The sequence below is a fragment of the Haliotis rubra genome, unplaced genomic scaffold (genome assembly GCF_003918875.1).
Source record: "Haliotis rubra isolate DU_JTF1 unplaced genomic scaffold, ASM391887v1 Scf154, whole genome shotgun sequence".
NCBI lineage: Eukaryota > Metazoa > Mollusca > Gastropoda > Lepetellida > Haliotidae > Haliotis > Haliotis rubra.
Window position 1 is genome coordinate 321,799 of NW_025765492.1, and position 26,669 is coordinate 348,467.

At 39.4% G+C, this 26,669-nt stretch overlaps 2 protein-coding genes across 2 annotated transcripts in view; one reads left to right on the forward strand and one right to left on the reverse strand.

Moving 5' to 3' along the window:
• The window catches only part of LOC124270711 (26S proteasome non-ATPase regulatory subunit 10-like), a 19,385-nt gene extending 18,381 nt beyond the window's left edge, over positions 1-1,004 (reverse strand). The window contains exon 1 of the mRNA XM_046705742.1: positions 909-1,004. The gene's annotated coding sequence lies outside the window, so the exon portion shown is untranslated. The remainder of the gene's footprint in view (positions 1-908) is intronic.
• LOC124270710 (kynureninase-like) lies at positions 468-25,246 on the forward strand. The gene is given in 13 exon segments (XM_046705741.1): positions 468-621; positions 13,899-14,068; positions 15,625-15,745; positions 16,400-16,482; positions 16,913-16,974; positions 17,230-17,301; positions 17,584-17,658; positions 18,032-18,277; positions 19,162-19,288; positions 19,607-19,692; positions 20,558-20,634; positions 20,636-20,795; positions 21,454-25,246. Coding segments are annotated over 12 exon segments (1,428 nt in total). The 5' UTR covers positions 468-621; positions 13,899-13,908; the 3' UTR covers positions 21,613-25,246.
• Positions 25,247-26,669: the final 1,423 nt, after the last annotated feature.

Sequence of the window (26,669 nt, forward strand, 5' to 3'; positions counted from 1 at the left end):
TTGAACCATATACCTTAAACCTATTGTACCAATCCAAGTAAAGCTAAATTCAAACTCGATCCTCATGTCATCATCAGATTGTAAACTTATAAATAATTTAGCTAGCTTTATTTATCATGCAATACATCTAAGATGTTAAAATTATTAAATTGTACTGTACACACCATGTTTTGCCATGCACAATGTAACCTATGTATTTATGGGCCGATGGCCTACACTTCTGTAATAAAAGACGTGAATATTCAAAACGAAAAAACAAACAGTCGTCTAGTTATATGCTGGTCTAGGATAGGGAGCTAAATTTTACTTCTTTGATAGGCATTCTAAATTTTACTCGAACTTGGCAGGGACTTGCTGTGACTTCAATAGGGAAAAATCATCCATGTGCATGTCTCTAAATAACAGATTCATAGGGTGTCCCAGTCTCTCGGAGACACTCCTGTACACTGTACTTGACAACCCCGTAACACATGTTGCACAAAAACCTCTTAGCTGGGGCCTATCACCCAGCACTTCAAGAAAACCACCGTTCAATTGATCACGAACACAAACCAAGGTCAAGGTTGATGTAAGGACAACCTTTCTCTGCATTCAAACAACGGCAGATTTTGTCATCAATTGGTAAGTCAGACTTAGTTAAATGTGTAAGTGAATTCGAACAACGAGGGCTGACATTCCCTCCCTTATATATCGTCGCGGATCCTCACGGTAACGCATATACTCGCGGCTATATAATTAGGCCCTGCACCGAAAACAGCCGGGATGTCGGTTCGTCAGTTGAAATCAAAAGTCCGCTAATTTGACTCTATTTAGCCGCTTGTCGTGTACTTATGAGAGGATGATAAACACACGTATCTTAATTCGGCTCGTAAATGGGAATAATAAGCGTTAACACACAGCAAACTTACTTCTCGGCAATCCGAGACTGTTTCCTTTCCATCACCGGTGCAGTGGATATTTGCGGCCCATGAAAAGTGGTTCTCCCGATCGGATCTCTTTGGCGTTCACTTTTCACAACGTTTGAGGAACAATAGAACATGCTCCTGTTAGCCAGGTTTCAAAGAGCATCAAACGCATCTTACTCATAACTTGTGCGATTAACGTTACAACAGTCTAGACATCAGTAAAGCTTTCAAAAGGTTCTGTGGTAGTATCACACTTGCATATATTTCTTACTACCTTTTCATAAATTTAGTGTGAGAAAGACAGTCCTTGCTCTAAAAGTATTTATCACCCAATACAGTGTTCCACAGGAGATATTGCTTGTGTGAGATCATTTGATATCGTTTTGACAGTAGATTTTGTACAATGTCCTGACAATGCTATGACGTCATGAACTTGATGACGTCACAATGCTATGACATCGTTGCACTGCAAGTCTAATAGAGGATACTAACCTCGCTTCCGTGTAATACCAATTTTATTAATCGAGTTAATGATTTTAATAAAAATGGTATTTCACGGAAGCGAGTTTAGTATTCTGTTTATTACTCTCCAACATACATGATAGAAACTGCCTACAGTGTGATGACTCTCATGTCAATAGACCGATCCAGTCCCGGCCAATAAGCCCCGCCCACTTCGTTTTTGACGTTAGGGGGGACAACCACTGACAAATCACAATGGCGTCACCGCCGGCGAAACGTTACGTGATTGCGAACGTTGTTGATGAATTCTGCTTGTGATACTTTGGTATCCGTCGTTTGTGAATGTTATTTAAAGAGGCAAGTTATACGTATGTGATTTTTATTATATTATAGCTGGCAGATTGCAACTGGCGAGTGAAAATGAGTTACATGCCCGATGAAAAATCGTCTCGACTAGCTGCTGAGACTGTAGGAAGCGTAATTTCTTTCGAATCAATTAATCTATCTGGCAATTCACCTCCGTCACAGATATTAGCAGGTGAAGGGTAACTGAAATTTTGTTGTTTGAGTTTATAATTTTATAAAACTCGTGAACACAACCACATGTTCATGTTGCAGATCGTTTTGGTATCTATAAATAGATTATCAACACTGCGCGTGGCGCCTTTACTTATCCGTTGGCGTTGTTCAAATTTAGTTCAATAATCTGAAAACATGGGTTTCTATCTTTTAATGAATTAAGAGAATGGTAAATAAAAAGCAGAAAATATTTCCCGTGTACTACTTCATGCACTTTATTTGTCTGTATATAATTTATGTAAACAAATCAATCACATTTGGAAATCTGGAAAAGTAATAGGGCTTGTAAACAGTATGTTTCCATGGATGTATCTATAGATCTGGACATACCCAGAAGCAAATATTCAACAGCTGATCTGCAGCAATTCTCAGTAAAGTTTCTCTCTTCAAAATCTTACACCATGATAAACTGACACTGAATATAAGAAAATCATTTTTTTTAATCATTTCCATTTTACTTTTCTATATGTACTTTGTTGTTGAATCCTAATTTACATACAAACTTCCGCAATACTGGACTTCATGAACTGCCAGCGTTTATGTACAGGTATGTCACAGTACCAGAACACACAAAAGATCCAAGATACAGTCTGCACCTGTACACTAGCTGAGCCATCTTCCAGAAATAGGAAACATGTGATGCAAAATCTTGGATCCACAGTTATCCAAACAATTAACTAGCATTGAAATAGAATGTTACACAAAATACAAATGTAGATCTATTGTTTTTTCATCAGAGACGTTTAACTGCTAACTACTAGATCTAGTGTAAATAAGGTGCAAAGAATATATCCTATGTTCAAAGCTTTTTGTCAATACAATTACATATTGACATTATTGCTTCTTAATTAAACAATGATAATCTTTCTTTTATTAGATCTGAGACCATATCCCTCGAGAACATAACACTGATTTTGATCTATTTCCTTTTCTGAGATACTTACTGGTGTCATAAAAAATATAGTAAAGTTGATTCAAAATTTGTTAAAAGTCATAACAAAGGTTAAGGAAAACAGACATGAAAATGTCCTGAAGCATTCACCTCCTACAAACCAGTGTGCAATTTAATATGAAGCTCATTTTCCAAATAACCATCAACAAACCTTGAACAATTTGTCAAAATCCATCATCTTAATAAACACTAGCTATGGCTCAGTCTTCAAATATTGATAACCTCCTAAAAACTGATGATTTATCAGAAGAATTACATCAAATATGGGTTAAATATATGTTTCAATATTTATTCCGTTACATGAAAAGTCAACTGAGATTTTTGTAAGTTATTCTGTTCCAGGGCCTAGATTTTCGAAGCTCTCTTAGTCTAAGATAGTCGTAAGTTAATGTTAATGCATGGCACTTCCGACTATCTTAGCGCTAAGAGAGCTTCGAAAATCTAGGCCCTGCAGGACTGGATAATGCATGACCAGGGTTTGACCAAAACGTAGCCTTTGCTTTTTCAAATTCTCTGGATGTTGAAATAAATTTAATGAGTTATGATACTAGCAATCACTTTCAGAATTATCTTATTAGTAAATGTAGTATTTAAAAAAACATCAAAAAGCAGGAACCAAGAAACTAAGTTAATACCAAGTGATTGTCCTGCCATGATATGTATGGTGTTTGTTTGCCTAGTTCTGCCTTAAAATCATAAGAATCTGATATGTCAATCAATTAAATAATTATTTATTATTGATTAGATTAATATTAATTTTATTACCCTTCCACGTTTACTAAAAAAAGCAAGATTCTTAAAACATACCTTGCTATCATTTCCAGTGAATTAATGAAAATTACAGTTGTAATATTACTCCTAAAATGTACCAATATATGTGAATAATTTATGTGGTAACAAAACTTCAAATAATGTTCTCATAATTAAGATATACACTTTATTTCACTCCGTCCAATACTCCAGAGAGTCGATCACTATTCTTCTCACATAGTTTTCGTATTCGATCAACAGGGAGGAAGGTAATTCAATTCAAAGTCCCATGCAACTCTTTATAAAAAAAGCTGAAATATTTAAAGCATGGTTTTATAGGCACTCATATGAATTCAGTTTGATCCTTGGATATTGCGTGATAGGCAACTGCTGACACTGACAATATTTCCGTTTGAATAAAAAATATTACTCCTCGAATATTTTGCTCTGTTAACAAGATACTGTAGGCCTTCAGATTGTGCTTATGAAACTTAAAACATCCTAAAATGTGTGACAAATTGAAGAATATCTAAAAGCGAAGTGGACAATATCCACCACATTGTTCTTTCATGTAACAAGTTTTGCTATTTCGGTTGACCGTAACCGAAATGGAGATTTGTTTACATTGTGTCACGGCTTTCTCGCCTGTCTCATTTAAGCTTTATGGCGTACCAACTCAATGCCTAGTAGTGACTAAACACGTTAAGCAAAACCAATTTTGTAGTTACGAGAATTGTCCGTGAATATAACACTTACAAAATCTTAAATTGCTATTTGTTGTCATCAATTGGTAATGATTTTGCACATGTGCAAAAGTGTGGAAATTCGTGCAAATTCTCATCAGCAGGCAGACGTAGGTTTCCTGAACGATGGTGCAGACATTTAACTGATCGTTAGGCCTATCGCGTTTCTTGATCCGCCTCCATTTTTGTTGTCTTGACCGTAATGGTTTGTTAAAGGTACACATCAAATAGCAGCAATATGTAATAAATATAGCGAGTGTAAATGGCATAATTCGAAGCACATCGCTTCGGAGGCATCGTTTGACCCCGGAAATAAGTTCGACAAATCAACACAGCGCGCCCGGCCTGCTGATTAGCCAAATTTGGCGCATGCGCCAGTTTTGATTGACAGACTGGATCGGTCTATTTTCTGCGAGTCAAGCAAGGTCTAATACCATTGCGACAGAGGTACATGTATTTGCATTGTGACGTCATAACTGTAACCATTATGACGTCATATGTCTAGCGGTATATACACTAGTGTAATATTGCCGTAAAAATATTACACTTAAAATACAGTTCGCTCTACCACCATGTACAGTGTAATAAAGCACACTTTCGCCCTGAATTAGTATAGTATTAACGTTATAATACATGGTGGTAGAGCTACACATGTCGGTAGAGCGAACTGTATTTCTTTTCTAAGATACCAAATTTAATACTTTCTAATGATAATTACGATTAATCTGAGGCAGAAAACAAACGGCGGTGTCGGTGACTTATTATTAAGAATCCTTGCACAGGGCTAACTAACGCGGTGTTCTATTGACGTGTCTGTCCCCCTACGTTAAGACGAACGTTACCAGAAAAAAACAAATGATAAACAGTTTGATGACGGTTTACGTTCGGGTTAAATATCTTCTCTAAATTGTTTTAATTACATCTGTGCTTAAGGTAAACCATATGGGGCAATATGAAAGTCGCATTTCTACTACCAGCGTAAGTTTAGATCAGTACATCCAGATGAAGCTGACTAGTCAAGCGACATTCCACGATTACATTGTGGGAATGTAAACACTGCGAACGTTACCGTGTCGCTGTAAAATTGTGAGCCGAACTGAGACATTTTAGCTGTCGGAAAACATAAACGTAATGTTTCCACCAGTGATGTTAGCTTAATGAAGCAACTGCAAACCAGGAAACGGGATGCAAAGGAGTAGTTTACTGTAGGAGGCTGTACGAGGCGATGACAACTGACATGCATCGTGACGTCGATTACATTGTGACGTAATGCAAAAGTGTTCGATTACGAGGGGGCAGACTAGAATGGCACAGTGACGCCAATACATTGTGACGTAATGCAAAAAGTGCACATTATCGTCTGATAAAGTACTGTCGGCGCCTTTGATCTTTCACAGAAGTATCTTAGAATGCAGCATCTTGGAGTTCATGGAGTTACCCGCCTTTGCCTGATGTTTACAGTTCAGAACAGAGAGTGCAAAAGTGAAAATTTTAAGTGTTTAAGCATCGTTAAAGAGCATAATCCTGTATGTGGTTTTTGCTTGAACATCATGGTTGACATTGAAACATGGAGGTTAAGAATTGGATGTTTTGTAATGCCAAAAGGCTGTCGACAAATTGAGCGAGTGGAGACTAAGTACACAGGAGAGACAAGATGGACGCCGTGGATGGAGATGTGCTACAGGCTTTATGCAGTGAGTGTTAGCCTGTCCATTATTGTGCTCTCGTCTGCATATGCACTGCAAGAATACCAACGCTCGCAATCTTATGTTTTCCCATATACATGCAATGGTAGATTGATGTCACACTGTCACTCTGACTGTTAGTATCAACATCCGGGTACTTTGGTGCCCCCTGACCTCCCTACACAACAAGACCTGCAGACGACGTTGTACAGTTCATCACTACTGCTGTTATCTGGCGACATTAAGACTAATCCATGACCTTTGACAAGATCTGGAAACAGTGACGTCAGTGATGAAGCTATCCGAAACTCACCGGAGCTTTTAACTCAACAAATGACTACCTTGACTGAAACAGTGAAAACAATGAACTCTACCCTAAACAACCTCGCAACAAGCGTGGAAACCAATAACACACGAATGAATGAGCAGTTGGATACACTAAGACAAGAAGATGTTATGTTAAAAACTACACTATCCGCCCAGACAAGAAGGATCGCTGAACTAGAAGAGAAAATAGATAAATCAGAAGGATATTCTAGACGAAATAACTTAATCTTCTTCGGGATTGAAATGTCACAGAGTGAAACACTGCAGGAAACAAAAGACAAAGTTGAAGCGTTTATTGAAGATGAGCTTGAAACTGATATAACATTCAATTTGACATTGTACATAGGCTTCGATCCAGACAGAACACACACACACACACACACACACACAAGCATTGCAAAGTTTATATCTAGAGAAGATAAATCTAATGTGTTCTTACATGCACGACAAAAGTTGAAATCGTCAAATGAATACAGAGTTTCAGAACATTTTACTCCTCTTGTGTGAGAGAGAAGAAAGAAGTTTGTACCTGTCCTTAAATCGTCCAGAGATGATGGAAAACAAGCTCATGTAAAAGTGGACCACCTCGTCATCGATGGACAGTATTACTTCTTTAACGATCTGGATGGAACTATCTCCAAAGTAACCAGAACCCAGGACTACAGAATACCCAGTTCTACAATATCAAAACAACAGGTAAACAAATAACAAGACGGCCGTGACCCTATTTTGGACTATGACGACACCACGATATGCACGGGATTTGCACGCACCTCAAACGAAGCAAGCGTGTAAAAGATTGTTTGCTGGAACGTGAATGGACTTTATTGAAAAAAATTAACAGTGACGACTTTATTAGTTTTCTCAAAGAATTTGACATTATTTGTTTTGTAGAGACTTGGTCTAAACAGTTGAGTGAACATGTTAGTTACCAATGTGTTAGAAAAAAGGTCAAGAAATATGGACGTCATTCAGGTGGTATCTCTGTTTACTTAAATCAGTGGTTTGATTCGTTCTTTTATAGAGTTCACGATTCGTGGAGTGACTGCATATTTTTAATATCAAAATCACAACATTGACCGGCAAACGGATAATCCTTGGTATTTGCTATATTATCCCAGAGTCACCGACAGAAGATAATGGCCTTGAAAACCTAGAAGATGTGCTGCTAACATTATTGAATGAACTCCCAGAGTGCGAACTAATGCTCTGTGGGGATTTCAACAGTCGCACAGCAACTAATGCGGGCTATATTGAAGACGACGATATCTCGCACATACCAATTGACGAAGATAGTTACACAGTAAATGACAATAGACCAGAACCGCGTCTTAGCAAAGACGTGTTAAACAGTTATGGGAAAGAACTCTTGGAATTATGTAAATCTTTAGAATTATGCATGTTAAGTGGAAGATTTTCTGATAAGGGAGAATTCACTTACATTGGCGGAAATGGATTCAGTACACCCGACTATATATGTGTGTCATCAACGCTTTTCTCTAGAATAAAGGACTTTCAGGTTGTAAGCAAAACAGAATCTGACCATATGCCATTAAAGGCTGTTATAAGCAATATATTTTCAAACATACAATCTAGTGACAAAGCAATGCAACATGTAAAATGTACGATACGAACACAATTCAAATGGAATGAAGACAAAGGTGTGGAATTTCTTAACAACTTCAAATCAAATATTGTGCTGGAACTACTGGACGAATTCAAAACCTGTACATATGACGACATGCAAAGGAGTACAGAAATACTGCAAACTGTTCTAAGCCAATGTGGTAATCATATGAAATTGCCTACACGTCTATCTGCAAATAAGAAGAAGCAGCCAGAATGGTTCGACGATGAATGTGAATCAGCAAAGCGACAGAAATATAAACCTCCTTATCAGTTTGAGGGTACTTCTAATGCCGAACATTATCAATTGTATAAAGAGGCTAAGGAATTGTTCAAACTCTTGTGCAAGAAAAAACAAGCTGACCACAATGATAAGATAACAACGAATGATAAACTCTGCAGCAAAGGGAAAGGATTGCAAAACATTTTGGAGACTAATTAAGAAACATACATCAACAAGATCAACATAAAATGCCATATCAGCAGACAGCGGGTTCTATTACTTCAAAGAGCTACTTAATCCAGTATCGCCAGATACGAACTCCCGAGGTGTCACGGTTCCTTAGTAAACACAATCCTGCAACATGTCATGAGTGTAAAATGGAGGATATTTTATCATGTGATATAATAGAACAAGATGTTATGAATGCAATATTATTCCTCAAATCAGGAAATCCCCCATATATGACGATCTTATTCAACCAAATTCTTCAAACTGGAGAATTTCCGCACTCGTGGACAAAGGAATGATTATGCCAATCCATAAGAAATGAAGTACCAACGATCCAAATAATTTTCGTGGCATTTCACTAATAAACGTTATGTGCAAAATCTTCACTTGTATCCTAAACAAACGATTAGAATTTTTCATCGAACTGAACAACCCTGTAAGCGAACACCAAGGATGATTCAGGAAAAATCACTCCACAATTGACTGTATTTTCATTTTGCAGTGCCTCGTACAAAGGTGTATTACCAAGAAGAAAGGAAAACTCTACTGTGCTTTTATTGACTTCCGCAAAGCGTTTGATCTGGTCAATAGGAACTTCCTTCTGTATGTTCTGCTGCAAAATGGAATTCATGGAAAATTCTTCAACGTTATCCAAAGTATGTATAACGACATAAAAGCAACAGTAATTGTAGAATACGGGAAAAAGCTCACTGACTACTTTGAAAGTACGTGTGGTGTTCGACAGGGATGTTCGTTGAGTCCAGTCCTTTTCACGCTTTTTATTGAAGAATTACACAAACATGTAAATAAGAACTTTGAAGATGGAATTTATGTGTCAGACGAAGTGTTGAATATAATTGCACTGTTATTTGCTGACGATGTCATCCTTCTTGCTGACTCTGTGATCAAGTTACAACGATGACTTGATTGACTATCTGACTACTCCTCAAAGTGGGGAATGGAAATCATACATAGAAAAAAGCAAAATTATGGTTTTCAAAATGGGTGGGCCTCTCTCTAAATCCGAAAAGTGGTATTTTGAAGGGAAAACTTTGAAAACTGTGAATGTGTATAAGTACCTTGGACTTATGATGACGCCAAAGCTTATATGACAAAAGCATGTAGAACATTAGAGAACATGTAGAGCCTAGCCAGTAAAGCGATATTCCCAGTAAAAGCTCTCATCAGACGCCTGAATATATCCGTAAATGAAGCTCTCAATATATTTGACATGAAAATTGTGCCCATTCTTACATATGGAGCGGAAATATGGGGTTTCAATCAACGTGATGATATTGATCTTGTTCAAAGATAATTTTACAAATACGTTTTAGGACAAGGCTATAAATCTTCAAACTGTGTAGCATATGGAGAATGTGGGAGAAACCCTCTATGGACTGTATATATATGTCCAAATGTGTAAAGTATTGGCTCCGTTTGATAACACTGCCTCCGAATAGATACCCATACCAGTGTTATAATATGCTTTTATCGATATCAGCCCGGAGACGTAACAATTGGACAAACAACATACGGAATCTTCTATTTAGATACGGATTCGGGCATGTATGGCTCTGCCAAGAAGTTGGTAATGAGGAACTGTTTATGAATTTTTTCAAACAACGTTTATTAGATACCTCAGCTCAAATGTGGCATGACAGTCTTGACAGCGATTCTATCACATTTTACTTCTCTTTTAAATCTCTATTAGAGTGTGAATATTATCTATCTGTAGTAACTTCACCTAGTCAAAGACGGATCTTAACTAAATTTCGAAGTGGCAATGTGAACATTGGAGTGATGAAACTAAGACAGAGGACAGAGCACCTTAGATGACATCAATATATTGTGTAGGTCCTGTTTATCCCTCGAAGATGAGAGTCATATATTGTTCGACTGCACCATATTTACGGACATAAGAAAAGAACTAATTCCAAAGAAAAACGATGGATATTACATATCCATTTATTCACTATTCAATTCTCAAAATCCCGAAACCATTAATAATTTAGCTAAATATATTTTCCATGTGTTTAAACAACGAGGAGAACTGTAAACTCTAACTTACTGTTAAAATGCTTTGAATATTTAATGAATATGTACAATGGGTCGTATGGCATTTAAAACGAATAAACAGAAACATTATCATTATCATTACCATTATCTTCCACGGGGGGCGAGTAATAAATGGCAGTACGTAGTGTTCAGAGATGTACATTTTTCTGAAAACTAATGAAGAGTGATTTTTTTATGATGAATAGAATCTCACCCTCTCAACACTCGTTGATAAAAGTAAAAATATCAACTCACGCTGATATAATTGATATCAGTAGACGCTTGGGTGAGATTCTCAATATATCGTTTAATTGTCACTGGTCAACCGAAGCAATAACTGTGTCTAACAAAGGCCTTATTGATAATTATACATACAAGCCGGCACCGGCCTATCTTCTCTTGGTCAAACACTGATAAGTGTTTTGTTACCAGATGGCGCATGTTTGATCATAGGCTAAACATGGACTAAAAGTCTACCCTTGTGATGTAATCCTGGGGCTAAGCTTTAATACATTCGTAAACTTTGCCAGCACTGGGTAGATACAATATTTGGAAAGTGTTACATCAGAGAAATTGGTAATGTTAAACGAGTGGAGCTTTGAGCTTTAAATCTACATGGGATTTGGATCTCAGACACACTTGCGTGAATAGACCCAAGGAACCCACAGCTCTCCCCTCACTTGTTTCAAGGTAAGAAACATGGACATTTGTGTTCTATATTTTGTTCTTATTTCAATGTAACATTGTGCTTTACGTATTTATAATGTACAGAACGAATACTTCTTTTCTGTTGTCTCGACATTCACGTATATATCCGTGCCTTCTTTGATCCATTGAATGTTCGAGATGAGTGTGTGTGTGTGTGTGTGTGTGTGTGTGTGTGTGCGTATATATATATATATATATATATATATATATATATATATGCAGTCTAGATTCTCTTGCAGTAGCGTTGCATGCAATACTTTAGTCCCAAAGGCAGTTCCAAGGTTTCACAGACCTACTTCAAGCAATGCTTAATTTGTAGGTGGGCCAGTTATTCAAGATTCTCCGATAGTTCACCTATAAAATATTACGGTCTTATTGCTGTGGTCACAGAATAGGTTATAATACGGTCTTATTGTTGTGGTTATTTATTATGTTTTGTCGTTATGAATAAGTATTTAGGTATTGTAAAATAATCCGTTCGTCGTATTGTTGTATATATGATACAGAACAACTTATACGCGAATTTCAGGACCTGAAATAAATAAGCAATAGATTGATCTGGAATGGAACCCATGCGGGGCTGAATGTATATTTTCGTTAAATATGAAAGAAGATCATAAATTATAAGCATAGTATTTAAAGGTTAGCTCTCATTAGTTGTATCGGGTCCCAACAGGACCTTTAGCTCATGTAACACAGAGCTGTTTTAATAGGCATGTTGAGAAAATTTCAAAATCTGACGCTCCAGTGACAAAAGTTGTGCCCGATGCAATCAGCTTTTTAAATTTGTACCAAATGTTCCCGATATTTTTCAGCTGAACAGTTGACTAGCCTTTGCATGTGTTTATGAAGAGTGCAACCAGTGGGACAGGACCCGCTCACATTTTCGCCAACATTTGTTATCATCACTTTTTATACTGTGATTCACAAGCATATGCTCATGACATAGTCGGGGCGGTGGGGTAGCCTAGTGGTTGAAGCGTTGGCTCGTCACGCCGAAGACCCGGGTTCGAATCCCCACATGGGTACAATGTGTGAAGCCCATTTCTGGTGTCCCCGCCGTGATGTTGCTGGAATATTGCTAAAAGCGGCGTAAAACCAAACTCACTCAGTCAGTCAGTCATGACATAGTCGGAATTGCACAATCGACTCTGTTTTTAACAGAGATTTCTTATGGTCGTGAAAAAGGTTTTGTTGCTTATATTTACAGACGTACGTATTTCCAGAACTTGAGGATACACATATTTATAGTCCTTATGCATTTTGAGGAGGTGTTACAGCGAAGACCGCCCGGTATACGGCAAGCGGTTTTCACATTTATGAAGAAATTACTGATATCTTCAATCGTTTTAAAGATATCGGCATTCCGTTTAAAGGTGTCAATTCTGTTTTTAAGATGTCCGTACATAATTGAATATATATTTGATTAATTTCTGATATCCAAAATAGAATTACTCATATCGTAAAATGTTACCGAGATATCACAATTTCGTGGTGAATTAAAGGCATCTTAATTATAGCTTTCGGCCGTAGGAGCCGCGCCAATTTACACTTATCAGAGGGGTACACAAAGTCCGCAGTCTTGACTACCAGTTGTCCTACTTCCATTTTAGTGGAAGTCTGACTTTATGTGCTAGAGATTAGGTGCCTGACTCTGAGGGTGTGGGTTCGAATCCCGGGTGGGACTCAACCCAACAAAAGTACAAGAATCTGTACTTTACTAAGAATATGTAATCCCAAATATAACATCTTAAATTCAATTCAAAATATCTTGAAATAATTTATATAAGCCACAACAAGCATTGCAGATATCTGTTGTGTTGCCGAACCCTTTGTCTATAGACGTGTGAATTTTCACCTTTTTATCATTGAAATTCATGAAATAATATTGATTGCTCTTAAACTAACGCAATAAATTCTTCTAAAATGACTTATGCATTTCTTTTCTTGAACAGTGTAGATCCTGTAGTTGTGAAATGGTGTCTTTTGGTAGTTTGTGATTGCTTAAACAGATATTGTTCAGGTTTTCATTGCAACAAACTTCATGAGTTGTGTTCTCTTCCTTATTGGTTGCAATCACAGACCTTCGCGGCGGGTATCTCAGTGGGCTAGCACTATAAAACCAGCTTCAGTCTGGGCTAGTACAAGCAGCCGCCAATACACATGCACACGCATGCACGTCGTCATATGAGCGAAATATTCTCAAGCACGACGTTAAACCCAATTCCACCACCACCTTCGCGGCGGATTCCCCTTGTACATAATACACCCCACTATACCCGTGGACAGAAGAGTTCAAATTGATTGCATACAGTTTGATTGTTGTTTAACGCCGCACTCAGTAATATTCTAGCTATTTGGCGGCGAACTGGACCAGATAATCCAGTGATCAACAGCATGAGCATCGATCTACGCAATTGGTATACGATTACAGGTGTCAACCAAGTCAGCGAGACTAACCACCCGATCCCGTTAGTCGCTTCTTACGACAAGCATGGGTTGCTGGAGACCGATTCTAATCCGGAACTTCACGGGTTAGAATGACATACAGAATGATTAATGTATGCATTTCAGGATGCATGATTTGGTTAACCACTCGATCTGATTAATGTTTGTAAATTCTTATTAAATCTGATTACTCTTTTTTCTAGCTAGTCGGTCAACAATGTCCAAACAAAGTCCAGCAGATCGCCTGTGTGCCCTGGCAGTGGAGGCTGGTTTTCAAGTGACGGATGAGAGGTTTGCCAAATTAATGGACGAAAAGGATGAACTGAAGGCATTCAGGAAAGAATTCCACTATCCAAAAATGAAGGAGATCATGTTTGGTAAGAAGACCTTATACAAGGATCATGATTGGCATCAGCCAATTTGTCAATCTCAAGCAAACGTGTTTTTTTCTAGCCGTTTGAAAATAAATTGAATTCTAGCGAATCCCCATTAATCCACCAATCTTTCCTAACAACAAGTGATGAGGACGCCTATTCAGGAATACAGGACATTACTCCCGAGAAAATGGTCGGTGGGGTAGCCAAGTGTTTAAAGGTTTTCTCTCGTCACGCGGAAGACCCAGGTCCTACTTCTTACATTCTTCCACATGTGCGAGGCCCATTTGTGGAGTCATCTGCTGTGATATTGCTGAAACCGGCGCAAAACTGTACTCTCTCGCGACTCATTGGGCATACCGGTTATTAAGTGTGACTTCACTATGAACGTCGTCCGTCGAACTCACTCACTCACTGACTCACATGAACGCTTAATTTAATAGGTTTAGTAGTAGATTGTTTCACGCATCACATAGATGTGAGTGTTACAGATGACGTGCAACCATTTACAGTAACAAAGGAAACAATTCTATCCAGTTAATGAGTGTTGAACAGTTTTTGCATAAGCAGATGAGGCTGAATGGTGATATAAGCAGTGGGGATATCAACAAACAAGATTCGTACAAAATGAAATGTAAGTTTCAAGATATCTGTGGATGTTGTTCAGCCGTGTAAGAGCGGCATCCCCTGCTCCTGTCCCAGGACTGTAGGGCCTGCTCCTGTCCCAGCTCTGTAGGCCCTGCTCCTGTCCCAGCACTGTAGGCCCTGCTCCTGTCCCAGCTCTGTAGGCCCTGCTCCTGTCCCAGCACTGTAGGCCCTGCTCCTGTCCCAGCTCTGTAGGCCCTGCTCCTGTCCCAGCTCTGTAGGCCCTGCTCCTGTCCCAGCTCTGTAGGCCCTGCTCCTGTCCCAGCTCTGTAGGCCCTGCTCCTGTCCCAGCTCTGTAGGCTCTGCTCCTGTCCCAGCTCTGTAGGCTCTGCTCCTGTCCCAGTTCTGTAGGCCCTGCTCCTGTCCCAGCTCTGTAGGCCCTGCTCCTGTCCCAGCTCTGTAGGCCCTGCTCCTGTCCCAGCTCTGTAGGCCCTGCTCCTGTCCCAGCTCTGTACGCCCTGCTCCTGTCCCAGCTCTGTAGGCTCTGCTCCTGTCCCAGCTCTGTAGGCCCTGCTCCTGTCCCAGCTCTGTAGGCCCTGCTCCTGTCCCAGCTCTGTAGGCCCTGCTCCTGTCCCAGCTCTGTAGGCCCTGCTCCTGTCCCAGCTCTGTAGGCCCTGCTCCTGTCCCAGCTCTGTAGGCCCTGCTCCTGTCCCAGCTCTGTAGGCCCTGCTCCTGTCCCAGCTCTGTAGGCCCTGCTCCTGTCCCAGCTCTGTAGGCCCTGCTCCTGTCCCAGCTCTGTAGGCCCTGCTCCTGTCCCAGCTCTGTAGGCCCTGCTCCTGTCCCAGCTCTGTAGGCTCCTGCTCCTGTCCCAGCTCTGTAGGCCCTGCTCCTGTCCCAGCTCTGTAGGCAAACTGAAGGGGGTCAAGTAAGTGTTGTGTCTTTCTGAAAAATAATTCTTAATGTTTTGCTTGTAGCTGACCAAACGCTAGTCGACCCCGAAGATGACTGTGTTTATTTTGTCGGCAACTCTCTCGGTTTGTGCCCTAAGAACGCAGAAGAGTATGTGAAGACACAGCTGGAAAAATGGTCCAAAATGTAAGTCTGGAATCTTCCACAGTTCGGTCGATGATCAAAGCGCGTAAACTATGTTCATTGCGGCGTCTGTGATGTCTGCGACTATCTGTGGATACAGTTTAGCTCACTAACCCACATTGTGTGATGAAATTTTTTTTTAAAAAGAAATGAATTCGTAGGCTTCTGAGAGACCAGATGTCATATTAGAGAGACATATTTTGTGATTTGAAACCGTTTCCGTTTCCCCGTTGGTCACGATAGGGTGTAGATTTAGAGGAACATTTTTTAGGGGTAGTAATGGTTCTCAAAGTAGCACAAAAGCGTTTTCCCGCCATTGTTTCTTAAACGACTTTCAAAACAAATTGACTGTACTAGATTAAACATGGAACATGGTTCATTAGTATGACGCTGATAAACTGTCTAAACGATAACACGCCTTGATTAAACATTTATTCGTGTGTGGTCTTTACGTCGTCGTCAGTTCAGCGACCTAGAAAGATGAAACACAAACAGCGCACTGTATTCCATATTTTAGCCCATATTTAAATGGCGTGTTCGAAAGCCTTCCTAGCTCACGTAATCTTGTATTGAGCGGTAACGATTAGCCGCAAGGTCGTTGTAAAGCCGACAAATCATCTTCAAGAAATGTAGAAGTGGGACATATTCATATTTCAGTGCCATCCACGGCCATCGTCACGGCGAGCTCCCCTGGGCCACTTGTGATGAATGCGTTGATGGCGACATGGCCAAGATAGTAGGTAGGCACAGTACCATATATACTTAATGGCAAAATTAATTGTGATGTTCATTACGACATATTGCAATAAAAAAAAGCAAGTGACTCAAAACCGTTTGCCTTTCGAAATAGAGAAAGTGTGCTGTTTTTATGAAAGATGAATATCAATAGGCTTTTTCGAAACGTAAAAGAATTGGGTGCGTTGTCACCTGACAGCCAGCCTTTCTGAGACTGAAATAATTGTGATCGCGGTATAAAACAATATTTATCCTCTCGAAAATCAGAAATATTCAGGGTTTTTTCATCGTAGCCAAACCCCAATAGAATTTGATTAGTAAGGTAAATGTTTCGAAAACCTGCTCTTCAAACTGACCGTCGTGGTAGTAAGAGCTGATCTGAATCGGCAAACGGTGAGGCAGGATTCATCATGTTCGTCGCGATTCCTTTTCCAGGAGGCCAACATGGTGAGGTTGCTCTCATGAACGGATTGACAGTGAATCTCCATCTATTGCTGGTAAGGCTACATCGGAAAAGAACTGGTAATATGTACACAGGGGCAAGATCATATTAACATTCAGATTCATTGTGATGGATGAGAGTGATCCTGGGTCTTTAGGAAGGTACATGCTCATATAAAGAAAACGTAAAGATTCCATTGAGCTACGTAAATTTTCTAATCGTTTTGCCAATATTCTTTTCAGCTATACAATGTAATATTTTTTGTAAATAAGCCTGTGGTTTTATCTCAATGATTTGGTTTTTTGTCCAGATCTCATTTTACCGACCAACTGCCACAAGGCACAAGATTATGTGCGAAAGCAAGTCGTTTCCATCTGATCACGTGAGTATAAGTAATGTCACGGGAAAGATTACTTACCTTTCGCACGCAATTAAGTTAGTCCAAATATAGAAGACAAGATTTCTATTTGGTAAATTCAATTCATGTTCATATACAAATATACTTCAGATACATTTATGTTATTATAGTTTTACAATACACCTGTTGAGATTAACCTTGTGTATCTTGTTTACAAGTGTGCATATTTTCTACGAGAAGCATTTCACAACGTTATTCCCGCCTTCCTGTATTGGTGTCCCTGGGATTTTATTTTCTTTGTTTCAGTATGCATTCGAAAGTCAGATAAGGCTTCATGGTTACAACCCAGCTGAAAGTCTTATCCTGCTCGAACCCAGACAGGTGAGGCCACCACACGGCACCATTGTTTGTATTGATCGTGTTACACTGTAGGGTCGTCAACACATCGTGGCGTTGTCCAGATTAGAACCCTTCTACGATATCTGATTCTCTAACATTGCCACGTTGTTCCGATAAATTCTTAGGCGTGCCCGAGTTCTTTGATCAGGGAATTCGAATTCCACCTTCGCCCAAATTATGACTCTTGGCAACCTCATATTCATGCTCGTAGCTTTAATCAAAGTTGTAAACGTCCGAGACGTGGGTCACTTTGTCCATTCCTCCAATGTCAACAAGCACCCAGTGACTGTACCGAAATGAGTTCAGTGTTGCATTAAACTCACTCACTCATTACAACTCACGTTGGCTGTTTAAGGGGGAGACTACTCTGCGCACAGAAGACATCGTGTCAAGGATACAGGAAGAAGGCAACTCTATAGCTGTTGTTTGCCTCCCTGGGGTGCAGTACTACACAGGCCAGCTGTTTGATATTGCCACCATCACCAAGGCAGGGCAAGCCAAGGGGTGCCATGTGGGATGGGATCTCGCTCATGCTGTGGGCAATGTAGAACTGCATCTCCATGACTGGGGGGTGGACTTTGCTTGTTGGTGCACTTACAAGGTAACTGAGATAAGCAATCCGTCTTATTTTGAAGAGCAATCCGTTGGGTATTCCTGTGAAATACCGTTGGAAGTATCCTTCCACCCAAGTAACGAGGTGGTAACAAGAGAACATAGTCATAGTCTTACAAAAACGTATATTTTATTATTAAAGGGATGTCTTGTGTGTGTCTTGTTGTTTTATGTTTTAATAATAATTATTATATAAGGGTCTATGAGACTATGCAGGTAAAAAGATATTGCTCTTTTGTAACATGTTTCTCATAAACTGCTTGATAGATATATCCAGTCTACCCTACATATACGATATCAGCAGCAGCAGCAGTGCATTAGCGATTGTTTTGTTTTAAATATATTTTATTAATGAGAAAAGGATTGGGTATGTTTTAAGTATATTTTATTCATGAGAAAAGGTTTGGGTACAAGTTATATAACTTTTAACACCTTCTCCGTAGTTATTACATAATATTATTTACATTTATTATACAAGATGGACAGACAAAAACAGAAAGATGGTAAACAGTGGAACAATTGCAATAATTAAAAAAATATTCTGATTAACAAAATCTTTTTAAATATATGTTTGAACAATTTTAAATATGTTTTGATTTATGCGAACAGTCAGATCTGCATCGCATGTAATAGTAACTCATAGTTTATATTCACATTGGTAACACTGCGTAAATTAGTCATCATTGCAGTTCTCTGTATATATAAATGACACTCAAATAGGTAATAATACGAATTTTTACAAACATTTCCACAAGAACAACTGGGGTTATCTTTTATACCAACACGGAATAGATCATAATTAGCGACATATGCGTTATCATCATCATTATCATCATCATTACACGAGACATGGCTGATTATTTCATCTTCCAGTACTTGTGCTCGGGAGCTGGGGGTATTGGAGGGGCGTTCCTGCACAAGAAACACGAAAAGAACGACTTCCCCAAACTGCTTGGGTGGTGGGGCCACAAGCTTGAAACAAGATTTGTCATGGACAATGGTAATTAGGATACATGGAAGACAAGATTCACATACAATATTTCAAGTGATTGACACTGGAAAGACTAATTGTCTTATAGGTGTGGTAGACGGTGCATTATGTCACTTTAAAATTTATCTTTTGGTTAAACCAAAGCACCTGAATTATTTTTCATCATTATTTTATTATACGCATTCTGTTCATTAATGCCGTGAATACATACTCGGACGGCCACCTTGCAGTGTTAGTTTTAACCAATAAATCAGTCCCATGTCAGGTTCCAGCGACATGTTCCAGTGTGCGTTTGAATGTGACTGATACTTATGTTTCCTTTACCAGACATGGACATATCCCCAGGTATATATGGCTACCGTATCTCCAACCCTGCAGGGATGTTGGTCCCGTCGCTAAAAGCAAGTCTAGAGGTAAACAACACAATGGGAAACACGACAGAAGCTCCTATGTCTTGTGGTACAGCGTTTGTGTCCTGTGTGGAACATGTCGACGTCTAAGTATTGCCCTGAGAAACAGTTGTCTCCCATGATGAATTCCCCTGGACTAGGTCTGTGGTGTCCCATGCCCGATGTTTTAAAGCGTTTGTCTGCTATGGTGAATGCCCAGCAGAATAGGTCCCTGATGCACCGTCTGGGGTGTCTCTGCCCCCCCATGTGTGGGATTGTCCAACAGAATAAGAACGTGGTGCTCCATGCATGATGTTTGTCCTATTTGGTGAATGGTGGTGAGTGGGTTGCTGGTGCTCCATGTCCAACTGTTCGATGAGATTTGTCTGCTATGGTGAATGCCCAGTAGGACAGACCCTATTGCCCTGTGTGTGATATTTGTGCGTGGGCTCCATTCCCCATGTTTGTCCAACGTTTGTTTCCCGTGCGAATGGCATTTTTACGGTCCAAGACACCCAAAAGTGTGTGAAAATGCTTTTCCTATCCTTAAGATAAAATCTTACAAAAATCGATTTATTCTTTCCCATATGTTTGTTTTTATATCAATGAATTTAGAACATCAGCTCGGTTCAAAGGATCGATAATAATCAAATATGAGATGACGTTTTCTGGAAAATATCTAAGATACACCTTTTGAAATATCATTGCCGTACCTTCAAATAAATGTTATTGGTAGAATAGATATCACCGCTGACATGTACGTAGAATAATTATTCAAATGAACGCACCTGATAATTTTCAGAATAATACCTAATTGATTTATACAAAATGCAATTCGCTTGGTTCTGAAATGTTTTATACTGCATGGTCGTTATATATTCCCTTCCAGCTGTATAACAAAGCCACCTTGCCAGCACTGAGACAGAAGTCCTTGTTACTGACCGGATATCTGGAACTGTTGATAAAAAAAATATGGCCGCCCAGAAAATAAGTCAGAGGATCCCGATGCAGTATACATTGATATACTGACCCCGTCTGATCCTGAACAACGAGGGGCCCAGTTGTCACTGTCGTTCAATGTCAACATTCACCATGTTCTTGACGAACTGTACAAGCGTGGTGTTTCTGTGAGTATCAGCAATGTGTCTGGCATTTTAGTGATTCAATTGTACTCTAATGAACGTGGGGTTACCATAAATGATGACACGTCACAGAGCACAAGTTTCATGGTTTTGTTTTTGAGAGCAAACATGTGTATTCTCAGCTCCACGAGAAGGATACAACATGTCTAACTGTGGCGTTCAGTTGCCGATACTTTAAGTGACTGCTAAAAGGATCTGGCGTTCAGTTGCCGATACTTTAAGTGACTTTAAGTGACTCACTCGTTCATTCTCACACTTCTCACTCATTCATTCTCACGCTTCCCACTCGTTCATTCTCACACATTCATTCTCACGCTTCCCACTCGTTCATTCTCACACTTCCCACTCGTTCATTCTCACACTTCTCACTCGTTCATTCACACACTTCTCACTCATTCATTCTCACACTTCTCACTCATTGAGACTTCTCACTCATTCATTCTCACTCGTTCTTTCACACACTTCTCACTCATTCATTCAGATACTTTACACTCACTCATTCACGCCCTTCTCACTCAGTACCTCATCCTCGTCATATCGCTGTACATCTTGACTGAAAAAGCAATGCATTTCGGCCTCACGTCAGAGATTTGTGTTTGGTTTACAAGTCATTATTCATGTCAACTTGACAATACCCTTTCAGTGTGACAAACGTCTCCCACGTGTTATCCGCGTTGCCCCAGTCCCGATCTTCTGCTCCTTCGAAGACGTCCACAGGTTCATGAAGTACCTACAGCAATCTCTGACCGCAGCCAAGGCACAAGGCCACGTGGACCATATTAGTGACAACAACCATGTATAAACCAAACAGTACCGATACATTTCTGTACTACAAATGGAAAACGTAATCTTTCTGAGAACATAATACTTTCATATCTCATTGTGTACCGCATGTGGTCGCTCATAATAGATATTTACACTCAGAATCATGATTGTCATTTTTATCTGGCTACTTTGTAATATCGCATGCATTACTACAGTGTGCCAGAAAATCGCAGTTATGCTGATTTCCTGCTTTAGGATATTCCTTTCTGGACAGATACGATTTCTCTTTGTTGTTTAATGTCGCACTCTGCACCATTAAAGCTATGTGGCGGCAGCCTGTTTATAATCTAGTCAGGCCCAGACACTGCAGTGATTTACACCATGAGCACCGCTAAGTTACTGGGATAGGATGACGTGTCAACCAAGTCATCGAGCCTGAAAACTCGATCCCGGGTGCACAGTTGTAGTTTAACTAGATGTAAATCCTGACTTATGTCACGGGTCACTTGGAGATGGGGCATTTTTATTGGTGCTAGGTCAGATTAATTAGTTCTTTTTTAATAATCAAAGATGGTGGCTTTTCAAAACATCATTGCGATCTCAACTTGACTAAGCGGTTCGAAGTTATTGGTGCTATGGGCTGGGGTATTGTCACGGTGGGGATACAATGGCAATACTACTTAATTATTCTCTTCATTTGATGTTTGTAATAACGTTTCTATTCGATGTTCACTAACATTTCTCGTTACGTGTATTATGCATACTTTTTCATCTTTTATTTGCTGATTTAATGGCTGTCACAAGCAACCAATGTACGGCCATCAACCTTCAGGGGTTCCAGTATGAAGTGCTCGTAAAATCCGAAAGTCTGCTTTGAGTGTCATCTTTAGGTCTCGTCATCATCTACCTATGCATTTATCGAAAGCTCCAGGTTAGCCTGACAGTGTCGAATGTGGTTTATAGATGAGACTGACTGAGTTTGGTTTTACGCCGCTTTTAGCAATATTCCAGCAACATCACGGCGGGGGACACCAGAAATGGGCTTCACACATTGTACCCATGTGGGGATTCGAACCCGGGTCTTCGGCATGGTGAGCCAACGCTTTAACCACTAGGCTACCCCACCGCCCCTTATAGATGAGAGGAGGATATACTATATGAGCGTCAATACTACATGACAATACGTGAACATGTTTAACCAGATTGGATACAGGTATGTCATGAATCGTCCGAGTTATTTGTTTGTTTCGATGTTTTCTTCGTATGACAGGGACGTATGTACGTGCTGCTTGATCTTCCATTATGAATATTGCTTTAAATGATACTAAGGGCATTGTATTAAATGTTGTTGACAGGTAGCAATTTAGGCAAACATACCGTTGCCTAAACATTTTTCAAAAGGATTTCATTTTCCTCTTTTAATGTTTTTGTGTTTCATTTGAGAATCCATTCCAGTTGTAGTGAGTGAATGAGTTGGGTTTTACGCCGCTTTCAGCAATATTCCAGCAATATCACGGCGGGGGACACCAGAAATAGGCTTCACATATTGTGTCCATGTGGGGAATCAAACCTGGGTGTTCGGCGTGACGAGCGAACGCTTTAACCACTAGGCTATCCCACCGCCCCCCATTCCAACTGTAATTTCTGGTAGTAACATAGTTCGCATTCAGCAAACCTGAGTGGTCGGGGCCTTGTTTACCCATACTGAACTTTTCAGTAATGATTCATACAGTATGTAATAATTATCGTCTATTAAATTTTGCTATGCTGGAGGGGTCAGCGTAATATGATAGCGATAATATAAATGAATCAATCCAAAATAATAGCTTGACGTTGTGCTTAGTTGACTATTAATACATAAATGTTGACAATGCAAAGGAATCGTTGACATCAATCAGGGCAATATTACTTCACCAACCACTCTCTATTTTCAACCAGTCGAGAAACCGTAATCCATTAGTGGGCGTGGCTTGTTTTTAAATAGTTTTATGGAGGCATAAGCGCAAAACTATTGAAGCTTTAGCCGCTCAATGCGATGAAATCACTTGCAATTTAAATATGAAACATTGATTCATATGTTAACACAAACGTGCGTGTTCCTCGTGTATCGTTTATATGTTAGAATTGAGGTGGCTTGGCTGTATATGTATGCCGCCACATGTGAACTATCTGACATTTCTCCATCTATGTACCCCACAACTGTTCACACTTTGTTCTGTATACAACAGATTGTTCAAGAAAACAGTTCCATCTTCAGTCGATTGTCATGAAAACATTGAAACATGGAGCATTTTCATGAACAGCACTTAGATTTCTTGCAACCCATTGCAGTAGGTCATGTTAGAGAAATACATAGCTGTACTCCTTTCATGTTATTTAGGTCAGCATGGGGAATACATTGAAGATTCACTAGTTTACATGTTTACAGGACAGTCGAACTAACACCACAATCTGCCAACAGGTCTGATTCCGATTTTCTCGATTTTGTCCATGTTAAATGCTATACCAAATGTCTTGTAACCATCCTAGTTTGTTTTAGGCCACCATCCTTGAACTATTTGAAGACAGATCGTCTAGTACGCGGAATCACTATTATGTCGTTACTATTTCATAACAACAGCAGATAAAGGCATAAGCTTTGTTACAGAATTATATTAATGACCGCATAATGATTTGTGGTGTGCGTTTTGGTCTTACCCTTTGATCCTTATGTCTTATAACTAAGGAATACTTCTGTTGTGAGTCCTTATCCCATTTTCAGACCGTTCTTGATGTTGTATTTTAGGGATCCATTTAGGCCTATGTAATATGTTCAGAACCTATTCTGCCTGCAATGTATGTTGTGTTGTGACCAATTTTGGTACTACTTCTGAGCTATATGTATACCTTTGCAAAAGATTACAAACTTTAAAAAGAGTAAATTTTATCAACAAATATCTGAAAAGATGAAATCCCTCATAGAGGAAAAGATTTCTTGTGTCGTTAACATGGTAACAGATTATATACGTCTTAAATAGATGTGATTTCATGTGTTCTCATATTTGTCAACAGAAATGCGTGTTATCTTTCACAAAGTTAGTATGTAAACATTCAGCCCGTCAAGGTCTACAATGACAGTCAGTGTTCTTAAAGCTTATGCTTTTGATTGACAAGAATTGGTTTTAATATTTTATTTCATGAATGGATGTGTGTTATGTTTCAAATGAACTGACGTTTTATATGTAGTATGTCCATTTACCCATTTCTTAATCGAACGTGACTTAATTAATGTGACTACTTGGCATAGGTCATAGCGTACATGGTGTCGTCGAATGTGTTATAAATGTTTAGCTGCTTTCTTGTTTTGCTGTTTAAACTCATAAAAGATTTAAAGATGTATCGCCAAGAAAGGAACAGTTATAATGTTTAGGTCAACTAGTGGAGAAATGGGTTCAAACCACCAACAAACGTCCATCATTTTGATATGCCTTATTATAGGTGATTCAATTACAATATTTTACTGTTTATATCCTTTAACCAGTGGCTCATCAGTATGCATGTGGTATGCTACTTATTGGTATGTATTTTATATTATGCATGTGATTTTGCATATATTTTCTTTAAAAGTATTACCAGTTAGTCTGTTATTGAACATATTCTTTACATGTTCCCATTAAACTATGTATCTCATCTTATATGTATTGTGATGTTTTCCGGGAGTAAGTTGCGGACTATCCGGGTCCAAATAATGAACGACAAGTATCCTAGACATTAAGTAAGAATATTCAATTTGAAATATAAGCTTGAGCCTTAAGATGTTCGTGCTATGCTTGTGCTCACATTGTAGCCACACTTAAATTCATTCTACTGTGAATGGTTCCAGAGGATAGTGTCTGTTACACACTGGAATTTGATGATTATATATTCTCATCTGAAAGTGGAAGTATCTCGACCATCAAGCAGTCCACAGATCACACACTGATGTGAGTGAGTGAGTTTAGTTTTACGCCGCACTCAGCAATATTCCAGCTATATGACGTCAGTCTGTAAATAATCGAGTCTGGACCAGACAATCCAGTGATCAATAGCATGAGCATTGATCTACGCAATTATGATACGATAACATGTGTCAACCCAGTCATCGAGCCTGGCCACCCGATCCCTTTAGTCGCCTCTTACCACACACGGGAGACGATGAGGTAGTCTAGGGGTTAAAGCGTTCGCTCGTCACACTGAAGGCCCGGGTTCGATTCCCCCATGGGTACAATGTGTGAAGCCCTTTTCTGGTGTCCCCCGCCGTGATATTGCTGGAATATTGCTAAAAGCGGCGTAAAACCCAACTCACTTACTCACTTACCACACAAACTATTGGAGTGATCATGGAAAGGAAGCGACAGATTCTTTTCTCATTCATTGGAAATCATCTTCTGAAAGCATGGTTTATTGTATGATCCCAACTATATCATGAGTATGGAGTCATTAATCACTATGAATCACAAATTGGTGGAGAGATTATAGAAATGGTAGCTTGGTAGCATATGTTTGTGACCGGTGCCGTCGGTGGGGCAGGATGCGCTCACCTTTTCGTGAACAACTGGTAGGATCATTATTTGATAATGGCTCATATACGCAGGCTCATAATATAGTCGGAATCGTACACCGGACTCACACTCGCCATCAGTATAGAGGAGACTTGTGAAAGCGCGTCTCGACATTGGAAGAGACGGGTTCAAACTTTCATAGAGATGGAATGTGTGGAACCCCTTTTTCTAAAGGTTAGCGTAAAAATCAAACTTACTCACGCACTCCTGTCTATATAGATGTGCCATTGTAAAGTTGCCACGGTGAGCTACGCTTGCTTTATAATTGGCACCATTAATATTATACAGAATAATCTGAACCCAGAATTTATCTGAACATGATCATTGATTTGTCGGACATTCATTAATGTATATGTGACAACATTAATCACACAGAATTCATTCAGCTGTGTTATCCCAGTAAATTTACACAAGCCCAATTAAATACAAACCATAGCTGCAACATTCCAATGCATTTGTGTGTGCGAAGTTAACAAATGGCCACTGTAGTGCTATTCAGGCACCGTGTGAGGCG